At 36.7% G+C, this 27,729-nt stretch overlaps 1 protein-coding gene across 2 annotated transcripts in view; it reads right to left on the bottom strand.

Moving 5' to 3' along the window:
* The window catches only part of LOC150096978 (RNA-binding protein NOB1), a 90,054-nt gene that overhangs the window by 43,056 nt on the left and 19,269 nt on the right, over positions 1 to 27,729 (bottom strand). For both annotated transcript variants that reach the window (XM_090407876.1, XM_090407877.1), the window contains 2 exons: positions 27,530 to 27,662; positions 2,252 to 2,388 (listed from right to left, as the gene is read on the bottom strand). In XM_090407876.1, the coding sequence (XP_090264002.1) occupies positions 2,252 to 2,388; positions 27,530 to 27,662 (270 nt within the window). The remainder of the gene's footprint in view (positions 1 to 2,251; positions 2,389 to 27,529; positions 27,663 to 27,729) is intronic.

The raw sequence follows: 27,729 nt of genomic DNA, 5'->3' as shown, positions 1-27,729 counted from the left end.
ATAAAGAAATTGGCCAAGGGTGGGTGGAGAGTGGTGAACCCATGGTTGTCCTCTCTATTTGTTTGTAGAATTTTCTCTACCAAACGAAATAGCCTGAGTTCATTGTGAACTGAAATAGGGCTGAGATATCGGGAGAAAATTTAGCTTGGATTAGCTCTAAAGTTTCCTTGAATGGAACATTTGTGAATAAGGAGGAGACGTCAAAGCTGACCATTATGTCAGTATGTTGGAGTGTAAGATTTTCTATGCTGGCTTTGAAGTGGGCTGAGTTTTTTATGTGTGATGGTGTGTTGCCAGTATAGTGTGTGAGCTCTTTGGCCAAATGTTTAGCTAATTTGTATGTGGGGGGAATCAATGCCATCCACTATGGGACATAATAGCACATTTTCTTTATGTATTTTTGGGAGTCCATAAACACAGGGGGGGGGGGGGTATAGAGTTAAACGATTTTAATCTGTTGGTAACTTCTACAGGCCAAGAAGTAACTTTCTTAAGGAGCCTATGAAGTTTTCTGATTTGCGAGTTGGTGGAATTGTATTCGATAGGGAGGTAAGTAGCCCGATCTAATAAAGGACTACAGTCGCATTTCCCTTATCCGCTTTGGTGGTAACTATTTCTTTATTATTCCTCATTTCCTGCAAAGCTTTATATTCCTTGATGGATATGTTGGTTTTTGGTGGTCTTGCTTTGGAGAGAACACAAGCTACATCCATTCTTACACTGTTGGCGATTTGATTTGGAAGGTGGCGGATTCCGCGTTCGATCTGGATCATAATACCCTCACTAGGTATTTTTCTGGGAGCAATGGTGAAGTTGTGGCCACGTGAAAGCACGTTGAGTGCTTCATGCTTCAGGGTGACTGAAGAAAGGTTGATTACGGTGTCGGTAGGAAGTTTTTGATTGACAGTCGAGTTCTTTTTTTAATTTTTTCATCTATCGACCTCGTATTTTTTCAAATTCCTTGTCTGCAGCGGTACATGAAACATCATGTAAAATTGACCAAAGCTCGTGATTTAAAGTGCACGAAAGCTGTTCTTCAAAAGCACAAATAGCTTTGTTAATGTCCGCTAAGCGAAACCATGTAGCGACGATTTGTTTCTGCAGCAAAGCATAGCTGGCATGGTTATATACAGTCCTAAGAAACTCTCCAAACCCCAACAAATTTGGTTGTATGAGACTGCCCCAAATTTCTGAGGCTTATACCAGCAGACCTTCAGCCCAACGGCCAAGAACACCTACTTAGCCCGCTAGAGGGCACCATCAGGACTTGCACGTGCCTTTTTTTTTATAAGTTCCTTTTGAAGATGGCAACGTGACGTTGCCGAAATATCGGAAATATTTATTAAAGTGTAATTTAATTTATGTTCGTATCTACGTTGTCAATTCCTTAAGTGATTTAGTAATGCATAACTAACATATAAGCCTGTCTACGAGAATTACCTGAGATTAGTTTTATTAACACATTCCTGAAAGCTAATAATGGCAAGTTCTTTCTTAATATCACCATTTTTAATAATATATTGCCATCTGTTGCCTCCACTAATCTTTCTCAGACTATCATATCAGAGATCTACAGTCTTTGATCAAGTGTTTTATTTCCAACCCAGCTCTCAGATCCACAAGTTAAAATTAGTTTGAACACTGTCTTGTATACAGCTAATTTAGTGTATTGACCAATTTCTTTCTTATTCCATATAAATTTCTTCAGCTGACTTCTACCATACCAGCTTTGCTAATTCTGTGCTGTTTTGTCTATTCCCATATTTAATTTGCCATCTCACCTAAAAATTATTTTATACGTTCACTATTCAGGATACACTCAAGGTTTTCAATGTATCTGTCTATTTTCACTATCTTTGTTTTTTTTTATTGCTGATTCCATACCAAATTTATTACACAGTTATTCAATTTAGTCGGGTAATCTTGTAGATTTATGCTGGATTTATTGAGAAGTATAACATCATCTCCATAAAGTAAAGAGCTAACATTAACATCTACAATTCTGATATCAGGTTTAATACTACTTTTCTTCATAATGTGATCCATATAAATAACGAATAATAGAGAGGATAATGTACATCCTTGTCTGGCAGCTGAATTAAATTACGTATTGCACAATATAATGTCCCATTTACACAGTATAACTATAGCATATAGAAAATCAATATCAAGAAGGTGGCAAGATATTCTGGTTGTTGTTATATTTAAATTTGAGGTTATGCAAAATACATATTTTTTTAAAATCCATTACCTTATTCACAAATGGCTCGGTGTTCAGATGATCTACACCAAAATTTTCTTTTTCCAATAGGTATGTCAAGGCTAATACTTTTATATCTGTTGCTGACAAACTCGGATAATCACCAGTTTTCTTAGAAAATTCTGTTACTGTTATAGAAGAATTAAAAGAACTGCAATTAGTAATTTTTCGTTAAATATTTTCAAATCCTATATGGTAATAGTAAAATAAAGTGAAGAAACCTTTTAAGTTTTTGTCTAACTCCTGCTACCATTTTTTCTACAAAATATTTCAGATATCGAATAAATAAATAATAATAATAATAAAATTTGTACAACAGACATCAAGTCAAGATCTCCTAATTGTAATGGGGGACTTAACCGCAAAAGTAGGCAAAGACTGGGATACCTGGCCAAAAGTAATCGGAAAGTTTGGGTATGGAGAAAGCAATGAACGGGCTGAAAGACTGCTAAACTTCTGCTCAAATAATAGACTAACAATAACCAACACTGTCTTTAAACAACCAAAATCCCAAAGAAACTGGACATGGATATCATCAGACAGATAAACCAAGAATATGATAGACTATATTATTGCAAACCAAAGATGGAAATCAAGTATCCTAAATTGCAGATCCTTTTCTGCAGATTGTGGATCAGACCATAAGCTAGTACTAACAAACCTAAGAATAAAGTTAAAATCTGAAAGCACATTTATAGTCAAAAGGAGACAATGTAAAAAAACTACAAGACAACAATATTCTAAGAAAATATCAACTAGAACTAGATAAAACCTGAAGGAACTACTAAAACAGAATATAAACATCGAAGAACATTGGTGCAAATTAAAGGAAATAATATTAAAATCGGCAGAAAATACAATAATTTACACAGAAAGAGAAAAAGGATTGGATCTAGAATGAAGTAAAAAGGTTAAGCATGAAACAAAAACAGAAATGAATATAATAGATTAACCAGAGAAATTAGAAAACTAGTTAAAAGAGACAAGAATAACTGGTTAGAAGAAAAATGCAAAACGGCAGAGAAGCTATCAAAAGAAAATAATCTCCATGGATTATATAAACAAATAGACCAAATTAGTGAGGCACGGATAACAAAAATTATAATGATCAAAAACAAAGAGGGACAACTAATTGAAAGTAAAACAAAAACAATTGGGAAGAATACTTCAGAGATTTATATAATAAAAACAATTCCCAGGATATTACTATTCCAGCCACTGAAATGGAAGAGGAAACAAATATCTTTACCAAAGAAATAATGGGAAATACCTGTTGGATTTCTACTAACGACGTAGACTGGTTATTACTAACATTATGTTCTAACATAAAAATGTGCACAAATTCACATGGAGAGAAGAGGCAAGGAATAAGAAAAGTCTCATTGACTATGTTATTGTTATTAGTGATGTTTTCTCCCTGGTGCAGGACACCAGAGTGTACAGAGGATTTGAAATCGGAAGTGATCAATCACCATTTAGTCTTGAGCAGGATAAAATTGAATTTCATATTGAAAAGAATAACATGTAAGAAAGTTTTAAACCAAATAAAAATTGAACAGCTCTCAGATGTGAACTGTAAAATAAAATACACAAATATTATTCAAGAAAAAAAATGAGAGTTTGAGAGCAGGAACCAAACCTTCGAGATTCAGTGGCAAGCCCTGAAGAAAATATTGATAGTTTCAACCAGAGAGCATGTAGTGAGGTCGTGTGCAAGGATAGAAAAATCAGAATTCCATGGTGGTCACAGGAAGTTAAACAGACAGTGAAGGAAAAGAAGAAAGCATATCAAAAGTTCCTGGCAAATAAGTCAGCTTTTGCTCTCAGAGAATACAGAGACAAATGTAAGAAAGCAAAACACGGTGTAAAACTAGCTAAACAAAAGTCATGGGAAGACTTTGGCAAGAACATAGAAAATAAATATCAAGAAGGTGGTAAGATATTCTGGAGGTTGTTGAAGAAGCTTAGAAATGGAGTAAACAGTGCTGTAAAAGGAGTTAGAGATGATAAAGATGACATGAAAATGGGAGAAAAAGATATTCTTGAAGTATGCGGTAATTACTTCGAAAAATTGCTAAATGAAACAAGCAGTGATAGCATAGTGGTAAAAAACACTCAACAGGTATACAGTCAGGAATACATATTCATACTTGAATAAGAAAAAGCCATCAAAGGCTTGAAATGTGGAAAGGTAGCAGATGATATTCGACCAGAAATGATGAAGTATGGTGGAATAAAAGTCTTACAGTGGCTGCACTGTATAGTTCAGAGGGACGAATTCCCAATGAAATAAAACTGAATGTGAGAATTACAGAGGCATTTCCCTACTGAGTGTTCTTGGTAAGATTTATGTTAGTATACTTGAGAAAAAGTTGAGAAGAATTGTGGAAGAAAAGCTTGGTGAAGAACAAGCTGGATTCGGGCCAAATAGAGGCTGTAAGGATAGAAAAATCAGAATCAGATCTTCATTTTACGACAAATAGTTGAGAAAGCATGGGAATATAACAAAGATCTGTATTTAAGTTTTGTCGATCTGGAAAAGGCATATGACAAGGTGCCAAGAGAGAAGCTATTCAATATGCTACAGTTATATGGTGTAAATCTGGTGTGAGACAAGAATGTACATTATCTATATGGATCACATTATGAAGGAAAGTGGTATTAAACATGATATCAAAATTGGAGATGTTAATGTCAGCTCTTTGCTTTATGCGGACAATGTTATACATCTAAATAAATCTGCTACAAGTTTGCAAGATTTCCTGACTAAATTGTATAACTGTTATAATAGATATGGTATGAAGGTCAGCATTAAAAAGACAAAGACAATGAAAATAGGTAGAATTGTTGAAAATGTCAACTGTGTTGTGAAAGGGGAACCTGTGGAACAAGTAAAACATTTCAACTACTTAGGCACGATTTTCAGTGAATATGGTAAATTAAATATGGAAATAGACAACAGAATCAACAAAGCTGGCATGGTAGGAAGTCAATTGAATAAATTCATATGGAATAAGAGAGAAATTAGTCGGAACACTAAATTAGCTGCATACAAGATAGTGTTCTAACCAGTTTTAACTTATGAATCTGAGAGCTGGGTCAGAAGTAAAACACTTGACCAAAGACTAGAGACCACAGATATGAGAGTCCTGAAAAAGATTAGAGGTGTGAACAGATGGTGTCAATGGCAATATCATATTAAAAATGAGGATATTAGGAAAGAACTTGACATTGTCAGCATCCAGGAATGCGTTAGCAGAGTCGTTTTCTCTGTGCCAGGTTGGCAGGAAAACGACCCAGAGGAAGACCAAGATATAGGTGGATTGATACGGTACAAAGTGCCTTAGACGATAGAAATATAAGATCTGATAATGTTGGAGTCTTGACAAGTAACAGACTGATTTGGAGGATAATTGTAGATAGGGAGTTAGTAATGATGTAAATTTTTCATGTAGTACTATCATATCCTGTACACCCTTTGAGGGTACATGTCAGGAATTTGATGATGATGATGAAGAAATAATAGCACACAACATAGAAAAACTCAAAAAAAAGAAAGCACCTGGCATTGATCAAATACACACAGAATTCTTAAAGGCAGGAAAGGAACAACTTCAAATAACATTAAAAACATTATTTGAAAGGATCTACAAAAATGAAGCAGTGCCTACTGATTTGACCAAATCAGTTATAACTCCTATATACAAAAAAGGAGATAAAACAGAATGCAATAATTATAGAGGCATTAGCCTTCCCAGTATTCCAAGTAAGGTGTTTACGAAAGTACTGAAAAAAAGTAAATTAAGCCATATATAGAACTAGCACTAGGAGAAAAACAAGCAGGTTTTAGACCAGGATGAAGCACAACTGATCAACTATTCACCTTAAGACAGCTAATAGAAAAGACACTACAGTACAACCAAAGTTGCTACATAAATTTCATAGACTTTCGTCAGGCATTTGATTCAATCCATAGAAGAGAACTATGTTGGAATTCCCAATATAACAATAAGAATAATAAAGAATCTGTACGAGAAATCTGAAAGTGCAGTACGAATGGAGGACACCTTAACCAACTGGTTCCACGCAGAGAGCGGAGTAAGACAGGGTTGCAATCTGTCACCAGACCCGTTCAATCTTACACTGGAAGAAGCAACCAATAAGGCCTTAAACAATGAAGACTCTGGAATCAAAATATATGGGAAAAGTGTAACAAATTTAAAATTTGCAGATTACATTGCATTACTTGCAAGCACAGAAGAAAATCTACAGCGAATTTCTGATAAAATAAAGGAGGAGTGTATAAAATCTGGATTAAACAGAAATATACACAAAACAAAAATTATGCAAATAGGAAAAAGAAGCACCAATCTGAAAATTGAAATTGATAGTAAGAATCTAGAGCAGGTAGAAAACTTCACCTACCTTGGAGGAGTTATTGAGTACAATGGTGAAATTACAAAATACATAAACAGATGAATCAGTCAAGCATCCCAAACTCTTGAACGACTTAATAAAATATAGCAGTCAAGAGACATCAATCAAGTAATAAAAGTAAGAATCTATGAAACAATGGTCCTCCCAATACTCCTCTATGGAAGTGAATGCTGGGATCTCAAAAAGGCTGAAGAGAAAAAATTATTAGTTACTGAAATGGGTTGGTAAGAAGATTACTTGGAGTATCTCTGTTGGATCGACTAAGACATAAGGAAAACGACTAAAACAAGAAATAACAATAATAGACAAAATCCAAGAAAGAAGACTGCGATGGCTTGGCCATGTGACCAGAATGGGAACAGAAAGACTACCATCTAAAGCCCTGAATACAATGATGGAAGGTAAAAGATCCAAAGGACGGCCCAGAATTAGATGGATAGACAAAATAAAAGAGGACCTGAAAACCAAATCACAACAAGTGACACCAAACTGGACAGAATTGTTCGGACTCTCCCGGGACAGACAGAAGTGGAAAGAGTTCACTCGGCCTCATCATCATCCACATAGATGATGGAAGAGAGAAGAAGAAGAAAAATAAAACTAGGCTGTTTTGTGAAACAAGATTTCATATTTGTTTTGAAATGTTCCTGTACAAACGCTGAATAATAATGGGGGATTCATTTCTATTGTGGCATCAATGTTTCTCTGGGCTTTCTTTCTTAACCAAATTTATCTGCTGTCTTTCATGTTTCTATATTTCTTTCTTTATATCATTGAAATTTATTGATGTTTCAATCCAGTCACACTTGATACATGCACAGCCTCAGTTTCGTTTTAAACTGACAGAGATTTTGCTTTGGCATCTCACGAAAGTAGACATAAATGGAAAAAATTGTGGAAAATCATATCTAAGATGCCATATAACAACTAAGAAGACAAGTGACAACAGGCAATATTCTAAAAAATTTTAAATCCCTACTTTTATAGTTATATGGTGATCAGCATTCATTAAAAATTCTGGAAACTGTGTTATAGTTAAATCTCAGGTTAATATAAAACAAAATAATAACTTGATGCTTTGACCTTAATATAATGTCATCATCTGGAGTATATACATATATACAAAGAAACAAGCTACCTCACAATCTACATGGCATGCAAAAGTCACAGTACTTTGGTCAACTGTTAAAACTACTGGCCTGACCTCTGGTGAAAAAAATCTTACTACAAAGCTAGAGGCCCTGTTATTATTATGATTATTTTCTTTTCCCAGCCTGTGACTTTTCCCCACTGATGGAGTAAAGGCCTCTCCCATTTTGGGTCTACTTCTCCCATGGTGACCACTCCATCTTGGGAGTTTATTCATTTGTATAAATTAATATATGAAGGTGGAAGACGATCACAAATATCCGTACCCAGGCGGGATTCAAACCTGCAGCCTGGAGAGCGAATATGCTAAGTACTCGGGCAACCAGGCTGGCATTATTATTATCTATTTGGTTACAAATCATTAAGCTAGAGAGCAACATGCTCTCACGGAATTACTCACATAAATTGGAACAAGACAGTATATGGTGGCTAATAAGAGCTGAAATTATTGCTTAGAGTCCAAAAGTAAGGGCTGGAAAGCTTGAACTTAAGTGGACTGAATGTGTGCAATACAAATTCTAGTGATTTTTATGCTATCATTATTGCTAAGATTTTTTTTTTTCACCGGAAGTCAGACCAGTAGTTTTAATGGTTGATCAAATTACTATGACTTGTAGATTAATGCAGCTTGTTTCTTTGTATATATGTGTATACTCCAGATGATGACCTTGATATGAAGGTCAAAACATTGAGTGATTATTTTGATTTATATGAAACTTGTAAAAATAACCATAATTTAAAATTATGAATATTTTTACAAATTGTTTATGTTAGTATGTTATTAGTTTTGGTTTCATAACACTCATTGTCGGCACTTGCGATGTTCCTGTTATTGATGTTATTTTGTCAAAATGAAATGCAAAGCATTTAAAAAAATTTATGTACTTACTGGATTTGGATAGTTGTGTTACTTTCAGAAATTTTATTGTGGTTTAAGATTATTTAGTGTTGTGTTGTGAAAAGATGTTCTTGTTATGCTAATGGAGACGAGTCAGCCATTATACCTAACTTTGCTTGCCACTTTCACCGAATGCGCATGCTCAGCGAGTAGTTTGATGCATGATTGACAGTTGACAAGGAGAGCATTCGGTATCGAAGTAATGGGGATAACAAGGAGAGAGCTAATGGAAGTTTAAGAATGCAGACCAGAGGAATTTTGTTCTTATGAAGTTTATTTAGTTTTATGTGACAATCGGAAAAATATTAATAATAGATTCCGAAAAGGAATAGTAAAACTGTGAGTCTTTAAACTGGAGGAGTTGAGACTGTCAACAAGTAATTAGTAAATAAAAGAAGATATTGCAGTCGATGTTCTAAAGGAATGTTCGAAGAAATGCTGATTGGAAAGTTTCATCTGTCTTAAGGATGCCAGATATATTTGTTAGTTAGAATGTATGTGGGATGAATTTGTAAAACGGCAATGGAATTAGCTCAATTTAGATATGTTGTTTTTGAAGTAGTAGAAGAAACTTTTATTTCTCAGGTATACAAAAATTAGTAAATTGTGCATTGAATTGAACTGCAACAGATAAGAGTATTTATAGCTAAGTGAGGAATAATATTGTATACTGAATAAGGGTAATAAGAAAGGATCACATGGAAAAGAAGAACAAGAAATGTTTATATTTTCGGAAAAGGCCCTAACAAAGAAACTGACTATGAACATTTTTGTTGTTGTGAAAACAAGGTGTTTAGTCTTGGTAGACGTGATTAAGTATATGTTAAATAATCCAGTATTAGAATGAGTCAGAGAATAGGTGATTTTAATATTATTGATTGGATAAGAAAATGTCTAAAGTGTAGATTTATTTTACAAGGCCCTGGATTCAGTATTTTGTAGTTATTTATGTAATTTTATTTTAATGTATATATTGTTTTAGTTTTATTAAATGTCTATATTTTTTGTATTTAGTCTTGAGTCAGTGATTTTCCGGATTCTAGAAGAAACAGTTAAAAGTCATTGCACCAGTCGGAATTGAACCCTTGTGTAATAATAAATACTCGGAATAATAATAAAAAAAAACCTTTACAGAGATTTAATCATCACACCAAATGAAGATTAATAATAATTATCAAAACAAATGACACAGCCAACAGGATTGATAATTATCAAAATAAATAATTCTCAAAACAAACTGATGATTTACTATAACATGGTAGTTGTTTCCAGAATTTTTAATAATGTAATTCATCTTTTTTTTTTTTTTTTTAAAGATGAAAGTTGAAGAATATTGTTGAATTCTAGTAAGCAATAAACGAAAATTACTGCTTATTAGAAACTAAGTTTTAGGGATGTAAGAGAACATAATCATTTTCTGGGTTTCAAAAAAAAGATCACAGTAAGAGAAACTTCCATGTAATTTTCCATTGTATCCTAAAATGGAGTAAGAGTTAATTAGTCAACAATTAATATCAAGGGTTTGCAAACCACAACATTATGTCCAGGAATATTTTTGTAACTAAGTTAAACTATATGAATCATTTTGTTCTACTCCTACACCACTCATCCTTAGCAATATTTTCATTGTAGAGTACTTGGATTATCTAACCAGGCCAACCCATAATACTAATGTGCTATAGGTTTCATACTACAGTGAATGAGATTGTCATTTAAATGGTTTAATGCAAATGAATGATGTAACTTTTATTTGATTTTTTAATGACAATCCCAATGATCTGACATCATTGTTCAAAGGTTTGACATGGAGCATTTTGTAAAATGTAGTGTGTGCACGTGCTACGTATTTATTGCTGAAAAACAATGGATTACGGTATGAGAGTGGAGGGATAATTTGTCATAGGTGTTTTATAAACCAGAAACATGAAACCTGTCAGAAGAGGTAAAATGAAGTAATGGAAGTTAATGCTGAAAGCCACAAAACTGAAAGTGTTGTAGTAAATGGAGTTATGAGATTAAATGATAGTGAAAAAAATGTGAAAGAGAGTATAAATGAGCTGGTTGAAAGTAGTGTATGAGAAAGTTAGGCCAACGGATGCAAGATAGCAAGCATGATTGATAGCATGCACTCGACCTGGTAGAGATAGCAAAGAGCTGCGAGAAAGTAATTCTGGATATCAAAGTGAAGTTGGTGAAGATGAGGCAAGAGATGAAGCAAATGTGGAGTGAAATGAGGAAAATAACAGGTATATATGAAAGAGAAAGAGAGAAAGGAAGTCTGGGATAAAAGACAGCAATGTGAAAGAGGTGTCCAATGATTTGAGTGCGTCTATGTATGGGGGTATTCATTTATTATAAATGTGGTTAATGAGAGGATGATAAAGTCTGCATTCCAGGGATAGATTGAGCAGAGCTTCCTCATCGTATTTACTGCTTCAATTAGTAGATATGAGGAGGAAATGAGCAAAAGAGTTGGTAGTGGTAGTTAGCACAAATGATCTGGATGGCAACAAAGAGAACATAAAGATTAATATCAGGAAGTTGCTGAGGAGAGTAAAAGATAATAATGTGGAAGGAAAGATAGTTAGCATGTTGCCCAGGTATGATAATTTTGAGTTGAGATAGTGAGTGAGGATTATGAATGGGATGCCAGCAAGAGGTGTGAAGAGAAAGGAATTCATTTTGTGAATGTGTGAGATGAATTTGAAGGATGGGTAGAGCTATATACAAGAAATGGCTACATTTAAATGGATTTGGAGAAACTGTTGCTGCAAGAGAGAGTAATGACTGAAGTGAATCTGAGGAAGCAAGAGGTGATAGAGGCGACATGGAAGGGCAGGAAAGTAAGGCTCATTAATGAATAGGTAAGTGCCATGAAAAATGATGACAGAGAAGGAACACAAGACAAACAGGGGATCAGGGAGACACCGCATAAGAAGAGTGGATGTCTGCGTGTACAAGAAAGGACTGTGATGACTAAGATTGTGGAAGAAACAAACAGGCTTGGGGAGAGGTGTAAGATGAGTGATGACAGAAGAGTGGCCAAGGGGTCATATCTGAGCAGTGGGTTTGGTGTGAATTGTTATAGATTCAGAACATAGTATATATAGTATATATGTTTATAAATGTCAGAAATATTTGAAATAATGAAGAATTGAATGGAAAGAAGATTAATGCTGCTTGGGAGCTGTTCAGGAACTGTCTGGAAGAGGCAATGTCAGAATGCATTCCAAAGGTTAACAGGTGAAGCATTCAATTTGGAAGAAGGAGGCATTACGGAGGCAGTGAGGGAGATTGCCATTAAAATGGTCTAATGTAAATGAATGATGTAACTTTCAGATTTTTCAATGACAATCAAAAATATCTGACATTGTTGTTCAAGGGTTTGACATGGAGTATTTTGTAAAATGTATAAGATTAGTACAATGGTAACAGTCAGTGTTGTATGAGGAGTACAAAGAGCAAGCAAGAAAGATGACCCATTTGGTAAGGCAAAAGTGCAGCATGACCAGCTTTTAGCTAATGAGGCCAAAAGAAATCCTAGGAAGTTTTTTCGATACATAACCAGTAGAAGAAAGAATGACATTGGCTGGAAAAGTGGTAGAATGATAACTACTAATGAGGATATAGTAGAGATGTTAAATAAGCAGTTTGTAAAAGTATTTCATCTTCGTGAAAGTAACATCATGTAGAGTTAGAGATCAGTGAGGAGGAGCTACTGATGCGACTAAGAAGGAGGTATATGAAGAATTCAGTAAACTTGAAGTTAATGAGGCTGTAGACTTGATGGTATATTACCGCACGTTCTGAAGAAATGTTCCAGGGAGTTTAGCTTACCTCTTTAACATGAGTTATTCAGTTCCAAAGAAATAGGGGGAGGGCAAAATTGTTCTGCATAAATGAGGTGATAAGACTATGGTTTCGAATTACAGGCTAAATTATTTGTCTGGAGTTATGGTAAAAGTGTCAGAGCTAGTGAGAACCATGATTCAGAAACACTGACTGGATGGAACTGAATACAATTTTGTATTTATTTTCAATCATATCATTTGTGTGGCAAAATTGGACAAAATTATATTGTTGCCCCCATGCTAACCCAGCGAATCTGGATTTAGCTACTTTTTACAAGAAAAAAAAAAAAACAGTTCCATTCTTGAATTAAAAATCAATGTCTTCAAGTTTTGGAATTTGTTGCTGCAATTATTATCACTTTATCACTCTTTTTAACTTATTCAGATAAATTTTGCCCATCAGTTATACATAATTAATAGATAAACATTTGTTTAATGTTAAAAATGTGTTTTTTCATATTCACCAGTTTAGCATGGTGACAATGATATATCTACAATAAATAATAAGCCAAAAACATTTTTGATTTTGATGTTTGACATTTCACACACCTTACTATAATTTTTAATGCATTTAGCAGATTTTTATCACAATTTCATAGAGCACAATGAATATTACACATTTCTCATCCAGACACCAACACCATTAAATGGTCCTCACAAAACGAACAGAAATACTGAAAATCAAAATATCAATTTTAAAGTAAATTTTTTATTGTCTTTACAGCCTAAGGGCATTATCAATACTGACTAAGCTGTGGAGGCACTATTATTATTACCATGTGAATCATTCTGTCAAAAAAATAATCACATCGCAACCTAACTGAATCATAACTAATCAAAAATTGACCAATTTTTGTTTATATCTTATGTGCATGTGCAGATGTAATAGTTATATGAATGACAATGAGCATGGATATGAATATGCAGAAGGAATGGAATGCTTTGAATTTGAACATTTAGAGTGTGTGACTGGTGAAGGAAAAGAGAAAGTAGCCTAACTAAACCACACAGACTAGACTTAAGTATAAGAAAAAGGGAAGAGGTAACTTATGTCTATACATAAATGCCAGGAACATTAGAAACAAAGTGGCTGAGTTTGTTGCTTTGGTGCACATTATGTGACCTAAAATTGTTGGCATTAGTGAAATATGGCTCTCAGAGTTGGATGTAGCAATGGAATCGAGTGCAAATTACATAGTATTTCTAGGAATGACAGAAGATATAGGAGAGTAGTACTAATGAAAGTGATAATGTCCAATGCAGCAGCGAGCTTCAGGATATCTGGTGTGAAGTAGAGGCTAACAGGGTGAAATATATAGTAAGGTACTACTACTACAGACCTGGAGGTTCATTTACTGAGGATGAAGTAATACACTGCCAAATTACCCTAATCAATGACATCATGCTGAAGGTTTAATGGAGTATAAACAGCACAAAAAGGAATAAAAACTATTTTAATTCTCCCAATATTTCATCTCAATCATAGAGACATTTCAGGGAGAACAAACTAAAACACACAAAGCAACACAAAACTAAACGAAACATGGATGTAAGACTAGAGTCCTACCTAGATGGGATACCCTCTGCAGGAGCCTTTGATTGTAAATTGGGATCTTGAAGGATTAATATTTCCCATATATTTTGGGAAGTTTCTTGCATCCGTATTTATTTAAATTAGGTTAATTTCTGAAGGCAGCTGTCATGAGGCCTAATAGAGAATGCATTGTCTACATATCTTAGTCAGACAGAAGGTTTGAAATAGCTATAACACACTGATACTAAATAGGTAATTATTATGGGTGACTTAAATTATCCAAATATTGATTGGGTAGCAGAGAAAACTCATGATAAGAATGTAGAAGAAATTACTGAGCTGTTGCAAGACAACTTTCTCAAGCAGCATGTGAAAGAAGCAACTCGAGGACAAAGAGTGTTAGGTTTGATCATAGTATCAGAAGGTGTCTCAGTTAGCGATGTGAATGTTTTGCCACCAGTTAGTGACAGCGATTATGACATACTGACCTGGGAAGTCAACTTATGGATGTTCCAATCAGGATAAGTTACATGCTGAGATCTGGAAATTATGAAAAAATCAGGAGAATACTATCTTTAGTTCTATGGTATGTTACTGAATATTGGCAGTGCATTGAAGCTTTGAAAATATGCCTAAACGATGTGGGATTTGAATGTGTCCCTAGAATTCAAAGAACAAACACGAGATCAAAATGGTTGTGCAATATTATTAAGCAAGAGATCTATAAGAAGAGGATGACATGGAAAGAATATCATGAGAATAAGAGGGAGAAGTTCGGGAATATATAAAGCACAGGCTAGAAATATTACGAGTATTGGTTAGAAAGCTAAGCTGGAGTATGAGAAGAAATTGGCTGCACAGGATAAAGGCAATCCAAAAGAATTTTATACTGCAAGTAAATCACAGAACGAATGCAGAAGAACAACTTTAGTGAATGCAGAGTACCCTCGTATCAGAAATAGATGCAACATGAGAAGGAAGTTCAAAAGCTGTTACATAATAACCTGGATAAGAATTTAGCAATAAGAACAGCATGTATGTTAAAGGAAAGTTAAGCCAAAGTGCTAGCAACTTTGGCTAGGCCCTTTACTTGTCTGTATAATTTGAGTCTTAGCTGAGGAAAAATCCCATTGGAATGGAAGCAAAGATTTTAGATAAGTTGCAAGAACTTGCATACAGAAATGGGTGGATAAATAAGTTATACTTTGCAAGGAATGGCATGGATTTACTAATGGATGATCAAGTCAGATCAATTTACTCATATTTTATAATAATGTTATGGCTGATTTGGATAAAGGGAATGGATAAACTGTGATACTTTTGGACTCTGCTAAGGCATTTGATAGGATACCACAGAAAGACTGTTGCCTAAACTGCAGAACATGAGATTGGAATATAAACTATTGGCTTGTGGGTGGCTGATGGGCATGCATCAGTAAGTAGTATGTGGAAGGGGGATTGTGAATCTACCAGATTCACAATTAAGGTGACCAGTGGTATGTCCCAGGGATCAGTCCGTGGGCCAAGGCCTGACAGGCGATCTTCAGTTATTTACGGATAATGCAAAGATAGACAGGGAAATCAGAAATGCTACTGATATACAGTCATCCCCCGACTTACGTCTGGGTTCCGTTCCATCCGGCAGGACAAAAGTCGATACATTAAATCAACAGAGTTATAGGTGTTAGGGACTTAACCGTAATAAGTATACTGTCATTTTAATTTTTAAACCTTATTATAAAACTATACTGTGTGTTACTGCCACTATTCCAGTGTCCTTTGGTTATTCCTCTTCTTCTTTTCATCATAAACTTGTTCATAGCAAGCAAACGCATCATGTACTTTCGTTTCTACTAATAAGTAGCATTCAAGATTGGGGTCCATGTCTTCAGCAATTTTGAGAACATTGCTAACTGCAAAGAACATTTTTGCAAGACCCTTCACTGTAAATTGTTTAATTACCTCTTCCTGTTTCTCTTTTCCCTCTTCTTTTTCTCGTTTTTTCTCTTCTGCAACAGTTGTTCCTCCAGTTCAACCAATTCTTCAGGGGAACTTTCTATGAGTTGAATTATGTCGTTATCATTCACTTCGAGATTCGGAGTGTTTGCTAGGCCCACTATTACAAATTTCAAAAATCATGCACAGACCTTTTTAATGTCTTTTTCCATATGCCACTCATGCATTGAGAGGTCACTTCGTCCCATGACACAGCAATATTTTTAATAGCATGATAAATATTGAATGTTTTCCAGAATTGCATGAGAGTCTGGTCATTTCCTTTAGTGGCAGAAATGGCTTGTGAAAAAGTTGTCCGTGGATAATAAGCCTTACACACTGCAAGAACTCCTTGATCCATCGGTTGGATCAACGAAGTGGTGTTTGGAGGGAGAAACATGTACTTGGTGACCTGGAGCATTATCTAGAATTAATAAAATTTTAAATTCTGCATTTTATTTCACAAATAGCTTTTTATTTCATCTGCATAACAGTTAATTAAGGCATCCTCAAACAATTTTTGAGTCATCCACAACTTCTTATTGCTCTGATAATGAACTGGGAGTATGATTCCTAATGTTTTTGAAGATTCGTGGATTCTCACTGTGCCATATCACAAATGGTTTCAGTTTATATTCAGCCACATTACCCGTAACAGAATCGTAATACAAGCATTAAGAGCTTTGAAATTAGGTATAGATTTTAGCTTTTTGTGGATGAATGTCCACTCAGGCATTTTTTTTCCAAAACAAGGATGTCTCATCCATATTAAATATTTGATTTGGCAAATAATTTTCCTCCGTAATAATTTTATCCAATTTTTCCACAAACTCCTCGGCAGCCTTCTTAGCACTTGCAGATTCCCATACATTTTCACATTATGCAGCGCAAAATGCTGCTTGAATCTCATGAAGCAACTGGAAGAAGCATTGAATTCATAGTCATAATCGGGTTCTGCTTTCTCCTTCAACATGTTGAAGAGACTTAGTGCCTTAGCGGTTATGGTCGCAGTGCTAAGGGATATGATTTTCCATATCACTGATAGGACCTTGTCGTTACTTTGTCACTATGTTGAACTTGCAACTTCGTTTCAAGATCAATTGCTCGCCTCTTTTTCAAAAAGCTTTTTAATTGGGAGTGTAGGGGCCATGTTGCACAAAATATCGCGAAATATATAATGATAAATACACAAATAACATATTTTTCAAACAAAATCAACAGAGGAACTGTTGAAGCCAAGTGACGACTGCCGAGGGAGGTTGCTGCTGAATGTGTTGTTGAAACTGCATCATTGCTAATAAAAACCTTTTTACTTTAAGCTTGCTTGTGTCTTGTTCGAAAATGTTATTTATTCCATTATGGGATCACGGACGTATCTCCGAAAGGACGCAAGTCGAGGGATGACTGTACAGCATTTACAGAATGAGTTGAATAGGCTGGAACAGTGGACATATGATAATGGCTATCAATTCAATGTTAGTAAGTGTAAAGTTATGCATTTTGGTGTGATGAGACATCCAATGGCATATTATATTGGTAGGATTATGCTTGGAGTAACTGACGATGTCTTGGTGTTATGTGGATAGAAAGTTGAAGTTCAAGGATAACATACCAAAAAGTGCAAATACAACTCAGAGGATTATTGCAATGTTGAAATGAACACTGACATGTAAGGATATGGAAGTCATTAAGCCTCATTATAAGGTCTTGATATGACTGAATCTGGTCCCCTGAGTTCCAAAATATTAAAGAAGCCATAGAAAGGCTGCAAAGAAGAGTTACAAAGATGATATCGGGATTATGGAATGTTGATTATGAGGATAGACTGAGAGTATGCGGACTGCAGACATTGTTAGGCAGGGGCAAAGGTGAGCGATGTGATAGACGTGTACAAACTTTTAAGAAGGCATTATAGGATATGGGTTAATAAAATTTTCATTATTTTTCATTCATAGCCGCTAGAGGGCTACATGGTGTGTAGTGTTTTCAGAGAGCTCCCGAAAGCAAAGTATAATTTTGAGTGAAAATTGGAAAATTGGTTTAAATTTTAGCACAGTATTGTTTATTTTTGATAGCTTGTTGTGTCTGTGTGATTTTGGTGTGAATTATGTTTTATTTAACTTAGTATTTTAACGATATGTTTCATAGAATAGCACATGGCGGCAATGCAATGTAAGATAATGGCGTCAAAATATGATGCCTTTGTTCAAAAACTATAATGTGAGGGAGTTTGTCCAATGTGATGTGTGTGGGATGTATGCATTCCCGAAGGAGGCTGGAGTTTGGATGGAAAGTGATAGCGGTGGGAGAATGTGCAGAAAGTGAAGCAAAGTAAGGAACTGAAGTATGTGTCAGATTGTGAGATAGTTATGGTTGAAAAAAGCCAGAATGTGAGTGAAAATAGTGGCTTGATAGGGAATTGCGATGTTGTACAAGATGGCAATGAGAGCAGTGATCAAAGAGAGAGTGAAAGCAACTATACAGAGAGAGAAAATGGTTTAAATGATGAAAAAAACGAGGAATTATTTGTAGGGAGTGAGATTGCTAGGTTGTGCGCAGCAAGAGTTGGAGCACCTGCAAAACTCTTTCCAGAGTGCCTCGGCTAACGGAAATAAACAAGTGTTTGAAAGGAAAAATAAGCGTAAGAGTGGGAGAGTTTCTGAAATGAAGGAAAGAGTGTTGTATGGTGACTCGTTATTAAGAGGAATGATAGATGGGAGTTTAACTAAATCGTACTAACCGAGTGCGAAATTTAAGGATGTAAGTGAGAGTATTAGAGCGCAAAAACAGAGGGTGAAAGAATTGATAGTTGTGGCGGGTACGAATGAATTGAAAGGAGATAAATTTTATATGAGAGAGGACTTTAAAGTATTGTTAAAGGTAGCGAAAGAAAAGAGTGACAGAGTTAGGATGGTGAGTCTGTTGCCGCAGTACAACAGAGAGGAGTTTAGAAGGAGGGCCATCATCGCAAATGACTTTATACGCAGGTTATGCAGAGGGTGTGGTGTGGAATGAGTTTGATGAGTGAAAGAATTTATACAAGATGGATGGCCTGCATTTGAATGGATTTGGTGTGCAGAGACTGGAAAAAGTGTTGCTGAATGAAGTGAAAATGGATGTGCAGAACCAGGGAAACTAGAACTACCAAGGGGGGAGGGGGGAGGGAGTGGATATGCAGACATCAGTGAGACAGTCGAGTGTAAGAATATACAAGAATGTATGTACCCGAGCCAGTACTAAGGACAAGAAATCGGAATGGGATAGTTAGAATAATGCATCAAGATAGGGGTGGGAAAAAGGGACCTCTGCATTTCATGTATACTAATGCCAGGAGTATTAGGAACAAGAAGGAAGAATTTTTGGCCTTGATTGGCTCTTCCTGGCCACAGGCTATTGGCATTAGTGAAACATGGCTGACAGAAGATGACAAAGCTAGTGGAATTGAATGTGAGGAGTATGGTGTGTTCAGGAGGGACAGAGAGAATAAAATGGGGGGAGGAGTGTTAGTGATGATAGCTGACGAACTGCAGCCAAGGAGAATTGAAGTTGTATTGCAGGAGAGTGAAAAGAGCTCATTTGAGGCTATTTGGTGTGAGATTGAGACTGGCAGAACAAAATATATAGTTGGGTGCTGCTATATACCAGGTGATGGAATAGATGGTGGAGATAGTATGCATAAACAAATTGATGAAATAAGTGGAAGGAGGGTAATTATTATGGGGGATTTCAACTATAGTAACATTGATTGGAAGGAGGAGAGGACACATGTGAGGAAGGAAATGGATTTTATTCAATTATTAAAGGATAACTATCTGAGACAGCATGTAATTGAAAATACTAGGGGTTTGAGAGTGCTTGACCTGGTAATAGCATCTGAGAATTTGAACCATAATGAATATAAAATTGGTGAGAGTGATCATAAAATTCTACACCTTTAGCCACCTGGGAGGTGGCTAAAGGTGTGGAATTTTCGATTAAGACAGGGGTATATGTGGAATTACCGTGCTGGCAAGTATGACAAGCTTAGGAGAGTACATGGCACGTAAAACTGCAAGGGCTGGATGTCGATAGAGCATGGGAAGTGGTCAAGGAGCATTTATAGGAGGTTATGGCTGATTGTATACCTAGGGTCCGAATAGTAAAACAAGTAAGGGTTAAATGGATGAATAACACCATTAAGCTTGAACTGCAAAAAAAGAAACCACTGTGGAGGGAATTTAAAGAGAAAGGTGACCTGCAGGCACACGAACGGTATAAAGTGCAGGCCAGAAGGGTAACGAGTGTGGTTAAAAAAAGCAAAAGCGGATTACGAAAGGAAACTAGCTATGCAAGCTAAAGAGAATCCCAAATGGTTCTTTCAATATACTGCAAGCAAAAAAAAAAAAAAAAAAAAACTGTACATGGCAGAATGATTTTAAGGAATGATGATAGTAAGGAGGTCACTGAATCAGTCGATATAGTGGAATTACTGAGCGAGCACTTTGCAAGAGTATATCATCCAGGTGGTGACATTGAAAACAATGAAGGAATCAGTCGATATAGTGGAATTACTGAGCGAGCACTTTGCAAGAGTATATCATCCAGGTGGTGACATTGAAAACAATGAAGGAACCATTAGTTTATACGGGAATTGTGATGAATGAAGTGGAGCTGAATAGTTTATTACAGAGCCTTAATGTGAATACATCTGTGGGATTCGATGGTATACCGGCACAGATCTTACGTGAAGCGGATAAAGAATTATCAGTGCTCTCAACCATGTTGTTTAATCTGAGTCTTGGGTCTGGTTTAGTCCCGAAGGTGTGGAAAGAGGGGAAAATAGTTCCACTGCATAAAGGAGGATCCAAGACTAATGTCGCAAATTACCGACCGATCAGCATATCAGGAGTCGTTGTCAAGGTCTTGGAGAAAGTAGTCAAGGGAAAAATACAGGAATGGATTGATGAAAATGAGATACTGCACGGGGGAAAGCATGGCTTTGTGAAGGGTAGATCATGCCTCAGTAAACTGCTCGAGTTTTATAACACAGTGATGGCTGAACTGGATAAGGATAATGGGTTTACAGTGATACTGCTGGACCTGGGTAAGGCATTTGACAGGATACCACATGGAATTCTAATCCGTAAACTACAACATATGGGAATGGATATAGGGTTGGTGAGATGGATAGGGGGGTGGTTGATGGAGAGATATCAGAGAGTAGTTTATTCAGGAGCAGAGTCCAAAAGATAGCCTGTGACTAGTGGTGTGCTGCAGGGTTCTGTTCTTGGACCACTGCTGTTTAATTTGTTCATTAACGATATAGGGAAGGATCTAAGGGGAACAGTTCATTTGTTCGCTGATGATGCAAAGTTAGGTAGGGAAATAGTGAATGCAGAAGATGTCAAAATCTTGCAGGAAGACTTGGATAGATTGGAGTTCTGTGCTAAGGAGAATGGATGTCAATTTAATGTGACAAAATGTAAGGTTATGCATTTTGGGGTGAAAAGATTAGCAGCAGTATACGACATTGGTGGAACTGTACTCCAGGAGATTGATGAAGCCAGGGACTTGGGAGTGTTGGTGGATAGGGAGATGAAGTTTATGGGGCACATTGCAAAAGTGGCTAAATCAACTCATTTGGTTGTTGAAAAATACTTTGACGAGCAGAGACAAGCAAGTTATTGTACCTCTGTATTGAGCCTTGATAAGACCTCATCTCGAATACTGCGCCCAGATTTGGTCACCTAGGTTTCTTCTTGATGGGGAGGAGATGGAGAGGATCCAGAGGCGAATGACCAAGATGATAGCAAGTCTATGAACCTTATGAGAACAGGTTGAAGATTTGTGGGTTGCAGAAATTAGTTGATAGGCAGAAAAGGGGAGATATGATTGAGACATTCAAATTGCTAAAGGGTTTCTATAGGATTAATTCTGAGAATATTTTTGAGATCAGGACTGGTGGTGGGAGAACTAGGGGCCATCTATGGAAGCTGGGCAAGAGTGTGGTTAGCAACGGTGTTAGAGATGGGTTTTTTTTACTTTTAGAGTGGTAAATGAGTGGAATAAGCTGCCAGAATCTGTTGTGGGTGCTATGACAGTGAATGAGTTCAAAGGCAAGGTATGATAGATACTGTGAGAATGCCGAATAGTTGTGTGGACATGATGTTTAGGGCCTCCCTCGATGAGTCTAAGGACTCCCTGGAGTCGCCCGTAATAATAATAATAATAATAATTATGTGGAAGGTGGGGACATTCAGAGAAGTTAAGTTCTTGTGTGTTAAGAAAGGGATCAAAGCTAAACTTTTCTCTCACAGAATTGTGAGTGAGTGAGTAGAAGAGATTCCTTGTTGAAGTAGTGAGTGCATCCAGCATGAATGAGTTTAAGAGAAGGTATAATAGATGGCATGAATGACATGACCTCCCTCCATGAGTCCTTGACTTCCTGGAGGTCTAAGAATAACAATATTGCATATATGGCATGGAAACATTTATTCCCCATTCCACCTTAAGTTTCTGTCCTATATCTAAGCCTTGGTTCTCCCACAGGTTTGCTAAAGCTGTACAAGAGGAGAATCGAGCATACCATAACTGGCATCCAAAAATTCATCAACCTATACCAAAGCCTGGAATAGCTTGCAAGAAAACTATCAATACATCAAAAAATTACTTTGAAAGAACTAAAAGCAGGAAACTTGTATCCTAACCACATGGCAGATATGCATTCTGGTAATGCTTAGCCCAAGTCATTGGTCACAACTTCTGCCAAACATTGCTTCCACCACTGTTGCATCCTGATGGCTCTCTTCATCACATCATCACACTGGCTTCCTACTTCTCCTCCAATTCTTGTACTGATGATTTTGGTAAATGCCCCCCCCCCCCGAACCATCTTATGTCCAGTGTTGTTCTTTTGCCGAAAAGAGAACAGGAGAATTTTGGTCAAATTGGATATCAAAAAGTCTCATGCTCCCAATGGCATTCCTCCAATTATCCTAATACTCTGTGCTTTAGAGCTGACTCTCATGTCATCTTTTTTTCATTCTCTCATTCCACTGGTATTTACCCTGTAGTATGGAAATGAACTCATATTCAACCTATCCCTAAAGAGAGACAAATCAATACCCTTAAACTATTGCCCAATTTCTCTTATTCCAGTTCTTTCCAAAGTAATGGAAAGAACTATCAACACTCAACTGCAATGCTATCTCAAAGAACCTGAAGCTAATAAATGACTATCATGTGGATTCTTTCAGTTTCGGTCAACAGGTGATCTACTCACTTATGACACCCACATTTGGACAGATATCATGGAAAAGTTTGGTGAGTCCAAGTGATCGCCCTTGATATTTCCGAGGCTTTTGACTAGGTCTGTCATAAAGGCCTGTTAAGCAAACTCCCATCATTTCGTCTACTTTCTGACTTCTGCACTTGAACTGTCAGCTTTCTGACCAGATGCACACTTTGGTTGATGGTGGATGGTTACTTATCTTCTAAGTATACAACCAATGTAGGGATTCCACAAGGCTCTGTTCTTTCACCCACCCTATTCTTTTTATATATAAATGACTTACTCCAGCAAATTACCAACCCAATAGATAGTTTTGCTGATGACAGCACATTGCTTTCCTCCCTTTCATTTGACAAACCTGGCAATGAACAAATCACCACAATCTTCAGAGCCCTAACCACTACACTTAAATACAGATCTCCAAAACAATCATCGGTGGGGTTTGGATAATTTGGTCAATTTCAACGCAAGCAAAACATAACACTGTCTCGTATCAACAAAAAAGAACCATTCTCTTCCAGCCTTACTTTTGACAACATCCAAATCCCCATGCATGATGAGATTTATCTTCTTGGAAAAACACTAGGCTCAAATCTCTCTAGGCACAAATGTATAACAAATACTGCTTCCTCTGCTTCCAAAAAGATAAGTTTCCTTTCCCCTCAAAGCATTACTTTAACTTCAAACAACTCCTAACTTTATACAAATCACAAATCTGTCCAACCATTGAATATTGCTCCCATATATGAGGTAGTGTCCCCAAAAGCTCCCTGAAGATACTGGATTCTGTATAGAAAAGGTCAGTGTATCAATGAGTAGGGAATCAATGATTCCCTACTCATTGATACACTTTGCTAACTTTCACAAAAACTGGCTCAGTTTCTACTGCTCATCTTCTACAAATACATTATCTACCAATAATTGTCCTGACATCCCTGTTATTTGAAGTTATTGAACATTCCAGGTTTATTAATAACATAAAAACCTGTGTATAGATAGTAGGAAGCAGTATTTCACTGTAGCAGCAGTTGGACACAGGTGGTATGGCAACACGATGCGAACTCAGTGACTTCAAGAAAGGTGTCATCATGGACTGTCACATTGGTGGCATGTCCATATGTTCCATTGCCACTAAACTGGAGCATCCAAAATCAACGGTTGGCGATATGATCAACAAATGCAGACGTTCTGGCATCACTAGTGCAGGAAAACACTCAGGGTGGCTGCCGAAAAAGATTGACAGGGACAGGAGGGTGTTAATTAAAACGGGTGGCAAGCAAAAACTGACTACAATTGGCACAGACCATCTGTGATGAGTTTTAGAGCGCAAGTACCACCATGGTGAGCAATAATACTGTACAAAAAGTACTCCATTTACTGAGTTTCCATGAACAAGCAGTGACATACAAGCCAAACATCATAACAACGAACAAGGCAGCTCGTCCGGCTTGGTGTAAACAGCATGCGAACTGAACAACTGACCAGTGGAAAATGGTACTCTGGGGCGATGAATCAAGGTTCACCTGTTTCAAGTCTGATGGTAGGGTGTGGAGGCAGCCAGCCTGGTGAACGCTTGTTACCATAGTGTGTTGTACCCACAGTAAAATTTGGTGGTGGAGGAGTAATGGTGTGGGGTGCATTCACCTGGTTTGGAGTAAGACCACTGGTCATTGTCCATGGTTCCATGAAGGCAGCTCAGTACCTTGATATTCTGGATAATCAGGTGCTGCCTACACTGTGGAGTTTTTATAGAATGGACCCCATGTTACTATCAAGACAACAATGCTCCATACCACAAAGCTGCAGCTGTTATAGAATGGTATGAAGAGATGGGTGTTAAATGACTGCCCTGGCCTTTGCAGAGTACTGACTTAAACTCTACTGAGCACCTGTGGGACAAATTGGAGCAACAATTTAGGTCTAGAACAGAACAGTTGTGATCTGTCACTGAAGTCAGTACTGATTTGATCGAAGAATGGAGACAAATTCCACCTGATGTCTGTTGCACATTCGTGGAAAGTCTTCCTCAAAGGGTGCAAGACGTGGACACCGATATATCAGGGTTCGCCTGCTGGTATCAATTGTAAACTGTTAAAGTGTCTGGACAATTACTGGTAGACAGTGTACTTCTATGGCCACTGTTCATTAGAATAAGCATCAATAATACCTCCACTCTTTGTCAAATCAATTCAAATGCATACAGTAACTAACAAACATTTCCTCATAGTGCATTTCCAAATTCACAAAACAAATTTCTCCTTCTCTTAGTTCATCCCTTTCACTGCTGCTCTCTGGAACAGTTTTCCAAGGAATACAGTCTACAGGTTTTCAAGATAAATGTGAACAAATTTCTTCTTGCCCATCCATGGTACTAGCGTACTATAGGTTGACAAATTCTCATGGATGGGTTCTCCATAAAAAAAAAATAAAAATAAATATAAATAATTATAACAGCATGTCATAGTAACCTGAACACCCCTTGGGGGGTACATATTGGGAAACAGATGATGATGATATAACAGCCTGCATGACCCGTGGCTTATTTGGTCAGATACAAGCATTGCATGTCATTTTCTGTCTCTTGGTTTAAAGACTGCTTCCTCCATCCACTCTATATACTATAATTACAGTTATTGATAAAATAACTCAAAATAATAACAATTACTCACTGGAATAATGGAATTTAATGAAGTTTGGTATTTAAGATCTCTAGGTAAGACAAGGTTATGTGATCTATGTACTGTTGTTTATCATTATGGATTAAGGAAATTGGCATTAAACCTGATGTCAAATTCAGACACTAAATTCAATTATTTTCTTTAAGCAAATGACATTATACTCCTAAAAAAATCAATTACAATTCATAAAGGGTGAAGTGATCTTTCTTGGTTGTATATACAAAAGTTGGAGAAATTTGGAAATGCAGTTATGTTTGAAACAGTTTCTTTAAGTGAACTGGCACTTTACAGAAGGTTTATAAATTAAATTAAAATATACAGAGAGTTATATTACTGGCTTGGCGATTTCACAAAAGAATTTTGTGCATGGAGCTAAATAATAAAGTGTAAAGTATGCATTTTGATATATAAAGATTACAAGCAGTATAGCACACACTGAGGAATTGTACTCCAGGAAATTGATGAAGCCAGGGACTTGGAGTTAGTAGTAGATTGAGAGTTGAAGTTTAGAGGACATATTGCTAAAATAGCTAGGGAAGCTCACAGGATTACTTGGTTATTGAAGAACACACTAACAAGTAGAGATAAGGGAATTATCATTCCTCTTTATAAAGCCCTGATACAATCACACATCTGGATTATTTGTGCTTAGGTGTGGTCACTTTGGTTTCTTGGGGATGAGGAAGTGGTGGACAGGATGTCGAGGCAAGTGACCAAGATGGTGAGTAGTCTGCGGAATTCCCTATGAGGATAGATTGAGGGTGGGTTGCAAAAGTTGGTTGACAGACAAAAGAGGTGGGTGGGTATGATAGAAATGTTTATTACTTCATCGTATATCACGCAGGCCTACACATTTTAATGCATGAGCTTCCGTAACCAATAATCCTGTGGAATAGGTTGGTTGCTCCTTATTCCTGGTAGTATTCCATGTCTGTCGAAGTGTGTGTTCATGGAGCCGGTTTGACTGCTATGCGGGAGGGAAAACCCAGGTTAAACTGGGGGAAAACCCTACTGTCCATGCCCAAGACCGGCTAACTTGGCTATGGCCGAGGAAGATCCTTAAGCACCTCACGTCGTTGATGGGAATCAAACCTAGGACACTCCTTCCCCAGGCATACGGTTGCGAAGCGCAAAGCCACTAGGCTAACTGCATGGACTTTAAATTACTTAAAGGATTTTACAGAATTAATACAAAGGAAATATTTCAGCACTTGGCTAGAGGGGGAGAAGAACTTGAATCCATTCCTGGTAGTTGTTGGAGAGTGGTGACTGAATGGCATAGGTTGCCTGAGTCAGTTGTGAGTGCTTTGTCTGTTAATGGTTTCAAGGAGAGGTATGATAGATACTGTGCTGATAGTTTAGATCTCCCACGATGAGTCTTAGGACTCCATGGAGGTGCCTGTGCAACAATAATAATAATAATAATGAGTTAAAAATCTTGAAAACAATACACTTACCATGCTTGATGATTTCTGCAGGAACATCTCGAAATTTAAGTTCATATGGTAGAAATTGTAGTCGCTGTTTGGTTGCTTTATCTCTGATTTCTCTCACAACATCAGGTACTGTGTAAATATTGTCCCCAATATTCTATAAAAGAATGTACATAATTGTTACAACTACAATAATCAGCTAACCACATGATCAAAATCCTTAG

This window comes from Typopeltis vanoorti, chromosome 18, assembly GCF_054136105.1.
Source record: "Typopeltis vanoorti isolate ZY-2024b chromosome 18, IOZ_Tvanoo_1.0, whole genome shotgun sequence".
NCBI classification, from domain to species: Eukaryota; Metazoa; Arthropoda; class Arachnida; order Uropygi; family Thelyphonidae; genus Typopeltis; species Typopeltis vanoorti.
The sequence above is the reverse complement of the archived record's forward strand: the minus strand, read 5'-3'. Positions and strand labels throughout refer to the sequence as shown.